This window comes from Octodon degus, unplaced genomic scaffold (genome assembly GCF_000260255.1).
Source record: "Octodon degus isolate 3935 unplaced genomic scaffold, OctDeg1.0 scaffold00017, whole genome shotgun sequence".
Taxonomy (NCBI): domain Eukaryota; kingdom Metazoa; phylum Chordata; class Mammalia; order Rodentia; family Octodontidae; genus Octodon; species Octodon degus.
In genome coordinates this window covers 3,561,945-3,571,811 of record NW_004524593.1, presented here as the reverse complement: position 1 = coordinate 3,571,811, position 9,867 = coordinate 3,561,945, and the positions used below count along the sequence as shown (strand labels likewise).

Below are 9,867 nucleotides of genomic sequence, written 5' to 3'. Positions count from 1 at the left end.
TTATTCCACTGAGCCATCTCCCCGGCCCCAAGAATTTTATATAGGTTAATTATCCAGTCTCTTCTGTATCATTATTACCATTTTATGGATGCAAAAATTGGGGCATAGAAAAATCCCAGGTAGTCACTCAAATTCAAACACTCAAAAAACACGTCAGAATTTATGTGATATAAGTAGCCCAAGTTCTCACTTGTGATGTGAGAATCAGGAGGGTAACAATGATAGATCACTGATTGTGGTGGCACAGGCCTGTAATCCCAGCACTTGGGAGGCTGAGGCAGGAGGGTCACCATGAGTTCAAGGCCAGGCTGAACTACATATGGAGACCTTATCTCCAACACCCAGTCCCCAAAATAATTAATAAATGGTATTTCATTCTAAACTATAAAAAGTAATAAATGTTGTGGAAATGCAGTCCCCTGTGTTCCCGAGGGAGGGGAAGCCCCAAGACCTGGCCGCAGGGAAGGCAGCAGGAAGAATGCGTATGGAGCATGTCCCTGACTGGTGGCCTTCCTGATCATTAGAGATGTGCGTATTCCTATCTTGTTCCCTAAGCAATCAAGTTGGAATAGTGCTCCACACTCTGGCCCAACTGAGAGAGACAAGGCCATCTGCTCTACATGGTCCAAGAGCTGAGCCTTTCTTTGCGGAGTCAAAGGAGAGCTGGCACCTGGATGTTTCTGTGAGGGCAGCTTGAGGCCACTGGAGAAGCTGCTGTAGATACGAGGGTGAGTCTCATCACCTAGATTGCCAGCATTTTGTTCCAAATTTCAAAGGGAGTTAAATGGATGGCACAAGAATGACCACATTGTCACATATACACATGTGTGTGTGTTTATAGATCCACGTCATGCATCAGAGAGCTCATGGCCATGCACACCTTGCAGCTGCACATGCTGGGTCTGCATGGTGCATGCTCTGCTCTTAGCAAGCGTTCCTGCCCACCAGAATATGCACGGATCATGCCCACAGGGATGAAAGCACAGGAGCTGAAGAAGAGAGGAAGTCACTGGGTTCTCTCCAGGTCCAGATCCAGGTCCAGTACCTTGAAGTAAATGGTGTTAACCAGCACCAGAACAGTGAATTCGTCAATGGTTCCCTGGGGAATGACGTTGGTGATCCTGCCTTCCGTCTTGTTGGCTACCCATTTGTTGATGGTCTCTCTCGACTGCTCTGCTTTTGCCTGAGGGGAAAGAGAAAGCAACGCTGCCCACCTGTGCTAGTCCACTGACTTCTCTTTTCCCTGCAGCATCTGATTTCTTCCTCACCCCCCTTCTCTTTCCACCAATTGGTTAAGAAGCGATCACTTTAACCAAAACTGAGGAAACCTCATAAGTCTAATATAGTACTGTTGATTTTTATGTAGTTAATAAATATAAAGCAAAGAATAAGAGATAAAGAAATAGAAAAGAAAAAGGGCTCAATAGTGTCCCAAATTTTCTGATCAAGGAGATTATAGGGCCAAAGAGGAAAGTGATCAATGATGTAGAGTGTGCCTAAGGAGAGTCACATGGAGAGAAAACATTCTCTCAGGCTTTCACAGAGAGCACATTGGCCAAGCAATGGCCGTGACTCATCCACATGGCTGACACTGACGAAGGATCTACAATCTGAGGTACAGAATCTCAGGATAAATCCTGAGGGGATTTGACTGACCTTATCAGATCCAAAAGCTACAACTCTTGTTGCATAGGTCCTGCTTTACCTTGATCTTAACCATCCAGCAGAAAAGTATAAAAACAAAATATAAGAAGTAAAGCAAAAAAAAAGAAAGAAAGAAAGAAAGAAAGGAGGAAAGAAAGAAAGAAAGAAAGAAAGAAAGAAAGAGAAAGAAAGAAAGAAAGAAAGAAAGAAAGAAAGAAAGAAAGAAAGAAAGAAAGCCATTTCTCAATAAAATTAGGGGGGAAAAAAAAAAGGAAAGCCATGGTGTTATGTTGAGCTGTAGGGGACTCAGGTCAACAATTTCTGACATTGCCAGTCAAGCGGAAGACCCATTACTATTATAGACTACTGGACTCTTTTAGAATATTTTGCTGAGTTAACTCACCTGTAATATTCAAATGATGGAACTAAACAAAAAAGGGGATACAGATGAATGTCCATTTTGTATCTGTGTATTCAAAATGGTTAGGATAGATACATAGTTACATTCTCTTAATGAATAGAGGGATTTGTTCTAATAGTGTATGTAAATAGGATATCATGTCTGCATCTTGTACAGCAAATAACCACTAGGAAGAATGTATGCAATGTGTAAATTATTGAAAGTGTCCTACCAATTTGATTTGAAACTGTCTCATTGCTATTTTTTTCTCAATAAAATTATGGGAAAACCCACTAAATGCAAAGTAGTAGAATCAAAAAAAAAATGATGAGAAATAAGAAAAGAAAAAGAAAAAGGGAGTCAGAGAGACAGCTCAATGTGTAAGTGCCTGCCTGGCAAGCATAAGGTCCTGGGTTTGATCCATGATACTGCAAACAAAATAAATAAATTTAAAAATAAAAATGATGTTAATTTAAAAAGAAACAGGGAGAAAAGTCTTTTTAAAAGAAGCTAAATTTTGGGTGTGTTGGCACATGCCTGTAATTCTAGCATTCTGGAAGGCTGAAATAGGAAGATCGTAAATTCTGGCTCAGCCTGGAATGGGCACAATGGGCACATTGGCAATTTAGAAAGACCCTGTCTCAAAACATAGAAGAGGGCCAGCCAGATAGCTCAGTGGATTAAAGTGCCTGTTTAGGGTGCAGGGACTGGAGTTCGATCCCGGACTTGCCATGCAGCCCTGTCCTGAGGGTGCATTGAGATGGCAACTGAGACTGGGCATGGTGGTGTGTACCTGTAATCCCAGCACTTGGGAGGTTGAAAACAGGAGGATCACTATGAGTCCAAGCTGTGTAGTGAGACCCTGTAGACCCTATACTAAATACATAAGGAAAAAAAAAAAAAAAAAAAGAGCTAGAGGTAAAGCTCAGTGCAAAGTCCCAGGTTCAATTCTCAATACGGGAGGGAGGGGGATGTTGTTTTCTGACTTTCTGAATTCAGAATGTCTGAACTCACAAGAGTTTCCAAAAACATGCTCTATAGAAATCAGTGAGTGGATGGCAGGGGTTAAAAGGGGAGGAGGAGCAGGGAAGTGCCTGTGTGCTCAAATAAATTTGAGAAACTGGCTGAATAGCGCTAGTATCTCTCCCTTTTGCAGAACTCAGACCTCTTCTTAATGGATTCATGTGCTTCATGAAGCCCCACAAGCTGGACACAGCATGCACCATATACCACCTTTATGTGACTCAGCAACTGTTCACACTGATTAAGTTCTCCTGTAGGCCTTTGTTATATATCTGAACTAGGTGGGTGAATGAAGGCCTGGTATTTATTCAGCTTCATAAGAGCACTGTCTGCAATTGAAGCTGTCCATACCATTGACTCCTGAGGTTTCCTGAAGAGTTGGCATCCAGGGCTGTGGCTCATGGCCAGCCCTGCCCTGGTCTTCAGCTGGCAGGGCAGTGTTAACTGGGACCCTCTCTCCGTCTCACTTGCCAGGTGCATGGGAAGAGCTCAGAGATGAGAGGTGGCGCCTGAAACTCACCTTGAAGTCTAGGGGCTGGAGCTTGGCACCATAGACCACCTCGCTGATGTCCTGGTAGGTCTCATTGAAGGTCAGGGATTTGTCTCCAAAAAGGCGGTTGGCCGATACTAACTTGGAGGATTTGTTGGCTTTTCGATAGAGTCGACAGTTGAGTTTGGCAAAGAAGAAGTGGATCTGATCAGATGTTTTCTCGGAAATGGTATCGAACTTAAAAACCTGTGGAAGCCAAAAGAAAATGGTGGTGGGTGTGGTGGGGCAGCCCAGGTGGCCCAGGGGTGAGCGGAGCACATGAGCTCTAGCTCCTGCAAGCACAGTGCCTGGCTCACACTTGAGCATGAGTACACGGATTAAAGAGAAGACAGGGCAGGAAGCACAAAAGGAAAAGGAAGGACAGCAAGACCAGGCTGCCATCCAAGCTCGAAGGGCTCCACTTTCCTAATGGAACAGGAAAAGTCCTCTTGGTACTGGGGACAGAGAGGGGACTGCACTTGCATATTTCCTCGTAGTAGCACCTTCCTGGCATCTACAGGGGCAGCTGTTCTTGGAGCATGGAAATACGAGCTGTGGTAGGGCTGGGCCAGAAAGCAGCAGCTCCCTTACCCAGGAAATAAACAGGCCTGGAACCAGTGTCAGAGCTGAAAGGGACTGGAGGTCATCTGTGCCCGTCAGAGCTGTGGGAGCTGTCACCCCAACCCTCTGTCACCCTCCACGCAGAACAGTGAGGTTGTCCTCCCCAGCCCTTCCAAGCTCTGTATCAAGGTACCAAAGGCATTTTGATTTTATCTGCTCTCTGATTTTGATTTTCCTGATTTTGTGTCAGTATGCAATTTTTTAAAAACCATGATAGCTAGATATTATGGCACACTCTTGTAATTCCAGCACTTGGGAGACTGAGGCAGGACTGCCATGAGTTTGAGGCCACCCTGAACTACATAGTAATTCTCTGTCTCAAGAACCAAAACTATGGGGCCAGGGAGATGGCTCAGTAGAATAAGCGCTTCCTTGGCAAGCGCAAGGGCCTGAGTTTAATCCCCAGTTCCACAAAAAATAAATAAATAAATAAAAGAACCAAAACTAAAACCAAACAAAACCCCATGCTTTGTCTTTTTTTTTTTTTTTTTTTTTTTTTTTTTTTTTTTTTTTTTTTTTTTTTTGTATTTTAGGAAAGAGTCTACAGGGTGTTCAGGGTCTCACTACTAGATTGTAAACAAGTGATCCACTTGTTTACAGCCTCCCAAGAGCTGGGATTACAGGCACACGCACCACCATGCCCAGTCTCAATTGCTGTTTCAGTGCACCCTAGGGGCGGAACCGGCACAGCAGGCCACAGAGGATCAAACCCCTGGCCCCTGTGCCCACTTGCAGGTGCTTTAATCCACTGGGCTATTTGGCCAGCCCAAAACCCTGTGTTTTGACTAAAAGCTTGATGCTGAGTTTCATTTCCAGAGTCCCACGAATTTTCTAATATATGACAGAGAATAGTGGCTTGAAAATGTTCGGTTTTCTTGTTATGTTGTTTGTTTTTTGTCCTGCTGGGGATCAAACCCTTTGCATTACTAGGCACATTCTACCACTGGATACACCCCAGCTCTGTTTCTGTCCTTTTTATAAAGGGTCACATTTAAGCTCCCACATAGGTATAAACGCGTGTCCTGGCTTACAGACGTGCTTTGAGACCAATACTGGTATATACAAAGGTTATGGACAGGCCTAGAAAAGACAGTAGGACATGTCCTACCCAATTCCTAATACATGCTCAACTGCTCATCAACAAGGAGTAATAAGAATACGTAATAGGGAAAGGATACCGTGGTCAACAAATGGTGTTGAAGAAACAAACAAAAGAATTAAATTAGTAGAATAGAGAGCCCAGGAAGAATTTCTAAAACTACATTTTCTCTTGTGGAGGAAGGAGTAGGTTAGCTCATCACAGGGACTGAACAGATTAATAAAGGTCAGTAGAAACTGGCCACCAGAACAGAGAGAAACTCTTCTTTGACTTCAAGGGTCCTGTCCCTCCCTGCTTAATTTGCTCCCACAGGAAAGCCCAGCCTGCAGCAAGCCAGCCAGGAACTCAAGCCAAGTGCAGGCGAAGGATCAAGAGTGTCTGCTTGTGACTTATTATACCTGTATGGGTAGTGAATGTCATTTCTTCTTGTCCGGCCTGCCTTCCCACAAAAACAAGGAAGAAACCAATCATTGATCTGAAGTGATCCATACCTCCCAGAGCCAGAAAATTCTTTCACAATTGAGGAGTTTTTGGGCTCCCATGGACCCATGGTTTCTCATACAGTCCTAGTGTCTTGAGTCCCAAGAGCTGGTGAGCTGGAGGTTCCCGCCCACCACCCCCCCAAGGGCAGGTAGGGCCTCCCCTCCCAGCTCACCTCCCACAGGAGGCGCTGAGTAGGGAATTGCACACGTGATGGATGAATGAATAGGTTTACAAGTGAGGATGGACAAGAAAAGTTGTGAGGCAGTAAAGCCTTCCCCCAGTAAGGCCTTCTCCCATGTAAGACCCTAGAAGAGGAAACTCAGATGTGCAAGAGACATCCAGGTAGTAATTCCTTCCCTATTTAAAAAAAAAAAAAAAAATTCAAGAAGGATCAGAACACACGAAGGAGCAATTCAGAGGAACCCCAGTTCACAGTGCCCCAAGAGTGCCCCGCTGCTTTTGGGATCCCTGGGCAGAGAGCCAGGAAGGCACCCCTGAGGGGCAGGCAAAGCAGACGCTACCTCCATCAGCTGCTTGAGGGTGTCATTACAGGCGCCCAGCTTGGTCATAGCGAAAGCCGTGGAGATACTCAGGGGCGACAGGAAGATGTTGTCCTTGGCATTCTTGGAGTTGGCCAGGTGCTGGTAGAAGGTGGTGGCAAAGCGGGAATTGGCCTTTGACAGTTCCCAGACCCGGCGGTTGGTGGCCTCAGGGATCTTTGGCTCTGCACCCTCCTCCCCAGTTGCTTTCTTGTCCGGGACGCGGTAAATGCACATGGGGTTCACGGGAACATCCCTCGGCTTCGCCAAGCAGATGTCTTCCACCGGGCTCCCCTGACAGACCATAGGACCCCAGAGGCCGAGGAGCAGCACAGAGAGAAGACACAGCTGCCTACGGGGGACAGGACATTGGGGTGAACCACACGGAAGCGCCACTCTACCCAGAGCACGGGATTCCAGCCGCCGCAGAGGCCCAGGGCCCCGCCTTGGTGCTGGACACCTAACACGGCCAGGGCGAGGCCCGGACTCCTGCAAGCGCAAAGAAGAGGGAGGCAGCAAGTGGAGCCAGCACAGCCCATGCCCTCAAACAATGAACTTTAACCTGGACCCTAAAGGCTGGGAAAGATTTTGAGCGAGGGGAAGAAAGAGGGAGTGATGCCCACAACATCCGTGTGCTCCCGATCTCCCTTTCGCAGAGCGCAGTCGCCTAAGTCCCACAGTGTGCCCTCGGAGCTCCCTGCCTGTCTTCCTGTGTGTGGCAGGACCCGCATTTCCCTGGGGCCAAGAGCGCGGGGAGTCCCCTGGGTTCCTCCCACGGTATCCTCACCCAGCCAGACCTCAGATCCAGCTCCTTGCCTGCTGGAGTGGGTGCACTCTTGCGTTGCTTTTTGTGTTTCCCGAAATGTGTATGTAATAACAGCGCCCACCAAGGGGGTCATGAAATGAAAACGAAGGTCATCTCACTTTCGAAAAAGTGGGAGCGTGAAGTTGCAGCCCTAATCCCAGGCGCTGGGAGGTGAAGGGGAGGCCGAGCCCTGCGCCACCACTCCTCTCACTTGTCTTCCGTTTCCTGCACATTTGGAGCCACAGATGGAGGCTTGAGGGGGCCTGGAGTCTGCTAAGCACTAAGCAGAGACACGGTGGTGGATGCACCGCGGCGCTTCAGGCCGCCTTGCGGGGCTAATGAAAACAGAGCCATGTGCGGGTTCTGAGAACAGCGCTCTGGACAGCGCTCTGGTGTTTAGCGGAGCTCGGAGCTCGTGGGCAGGGGCAGCGGTGGAAGGAAGAACGGCAGGGGGCCAGGAGGCCCTCCGGGTTCAGTTGGTCCCCCTTTCCATCTGTGGCAGGCTCCTCCGGTGTCCTCTAGATCGCAGGAGCGCCAGTGGTCAGCACGGCCCTCTACCCACCCACAGGAAGGCAGCGTCCCTTGCTCCTTGGGCCCAGAACCCAGGCTGTGGGAGGGATGGGGGAGGGAGAGGACTCGGGGTGCGTCTGTCACTGTGACCACCAGGCTGAGGGCCGGTCTCCTCAAGGTGTCACAGGCCATCCTTGTCAGTTCTTTAAAGCTCAGCGAAGCCATCCAGAGAGTGGAAAGGGAAGGCTCAGCCCTCTTACCTTTTCCCCGAAGCGCTGGAAAACATGGTCGCTGATCTCCGGGGCTGGCAGACGGAGGTCGCGCTGCCCGAGCAGTCAATCCCTCTCACACGGGCTCTGCGCTCCAAATCTGAGTCCTGGAGGCTGGGGTGGGGGATGGATGTGGTCAGGAGGGGAGGGCTGAGGTCAAAGGCTGATGACCACTTCCCAGGGTTAAGCAAAGTATAGAGCCCCGCGTTACTCAATGAGGAGAGAAGTTAAAGGTCAGTCAGGCCTAGGGAAAGCGCGACCCACCTCTGTCAGACACAGTCCCTCATCTCCTCTCCACTTACCGAAAAGGAAAAAGAACATGTTATGAGCTCAAATTTGCTTATGCAATCACCTGACTCAAGAGAACATGGTAGGCCTTTTTTTTTTTTTTTTTTTTTTTTTCTGGGTTAACTCTATAAGGAGGTAGAAATACTGTAGGTGAATATAATAAGCGGATTTTTTTTCATGTATTTAGTACAGGGTCTACAGGGTCTCACAGATCAGACTCGTAGTTATTCTCCTGTGTTCAGCCTCTCAAGCACTGGGATTGCAGGTGTGCGACCCCACGCCCAGTCTTAATAATTGCTTTCTCAGCGTTTCCGGGGGTGAAGCTGGCATGCACGGGGAGTCGAACCCCTGGCCCCTGCGTTTGCCTAAGCAGGCACTTTAGTCCACTGAGTTGTCTGGTGGACCCTTGTAGGTGAATATAAAACAAGTTGAATGTATAGAAATTTCCGTTTATGGCACACACCTGTAATCCTAGCACTTGGGAAACTGAGGCAAGAGGATTGCCATAGTTCAAGGCCAACCTGGGCTACATAGCGAGATCCTATCTCAAAAAAAGAAAGAAAGAAAGAAAGAAAGAAAGAAAGAAAGAAAGAAAGAAAGAGAGAGAGAAAGAAAGAAAAGAAAGAAAGAGAAAGATCGATCTAGCTTTCTACCTCTTTCCGTCTAGCTCTTCCCAATCTCTTGCTCATAGTTTTATTTATGGAGACAGATAGGCAGGCAGGCAGGCAGGCAGACAGACAGACAGACAGACACTACTATCTACTGGGGGCAGGAGGAAGGAGGAGCAAGTTGCTACCTTCAGGCTTCTGAGAGCTGAGGCAGCCAGAGGACCAGGCATATCACAGTAGTCACGACTATGCCCACAGGGCCAGGAATGTAGCTCAGTGGCACAGTCCCTGCCTGGCAAGCATGAAGTTGTACTTTCAATTCCTGGTACAAAAAACTATGGCCCACAAATGGACCAGTCTCCCTTTATCCAGGAGGTGCTGGGAGGCAACACAAGAGAAGGGTGTACACCAAGAATTTCTCTAAGGGCAAGGAGCCAATTGGGAAAATACTTAGCCAAATTCTATGGGGGAATTAGGAGACAGAGGATAGGGCAGATGAAAAACGTACATGCAATTGCATTTTTGTTTTTGTTTTTTTGAGGATGTGCTATTATTGAAACCAAGGGCCTTAATATCATGTGCTATACCCCAGACACTTTTTCTTAGTTTTGAGACAAATTCTCATTAACTTGCCCACTGTGGCCTCTAATTTGTGATCCTCCTGCCTCCTGAGCAGCAGGGATTACAGACATGTGCCACCATGTTAGGTGAATGAAATGCCTCTTAAGAGGAAATAAACCCCATCCAGTAGAAAAGTATGATGTCGAAATATAAGAAATAAAGCCATGCTGTTGGGTTGAGCTGTGGGGGACTCAGGTCAATAATTTCTGACATTGCCAGTTAAATATAAGACCCAATGCTATTATGGGCTACTGGACTCTTTTAGAATATTTTGCTGAGTTTACACACCTATAATATTCAATAACGGAACTTAGGAAAAATGGGGTATACCGATGAATGTCCATTTTGTATATGTGTATTCAAAGAGGTTGGGATAGATATATAGTTGTATTCTCTTAATGAATAGAATGATTTGTTCTAATGGTGTT

At 47.2% G+C, this 9,867-nt stretch overlaps 1 protein-coding gene across 1 annotated transcript in view; it reads right to left on the bottom strand.

Annotated features, from left to right (window-relative positions):
* Positions 1 to 8,124, bottom strand: part of Serpinc1 (serpin family C member 1) — a 15,356-nt gene extending 7,232 nt beyond the window's left edge. Inside the window, exons 1-4 of the mRNA XM_004626793.2 lie at positions 7,914 to 8,124; positions 6,321 to 6,690; positions 3,588 to 3,803; positions 1,046 to 1,183 (exon numbers count right to left, since the gene is read on the bottom strand). Of these exons, the coding sequence (XP_004626850.1) occupies positions 1,046 to 1,183; positions 3,588 to 3,803; positions 6,321 to 6,690; positions 7,914 to 7,939 (750 nt within the window). The 5' untranslated portion in view covers positions 7,940 to 8,124. The remainder of the gene's footprint in view (positions 1 to 1,045; positions 1,184 to 3,587; positions 3,804 to 6,320; positions 6,691 to 7,913) is intronic.
* Positions 8,125 to 9,867: the final 1,743 nt, after the last annotated feature.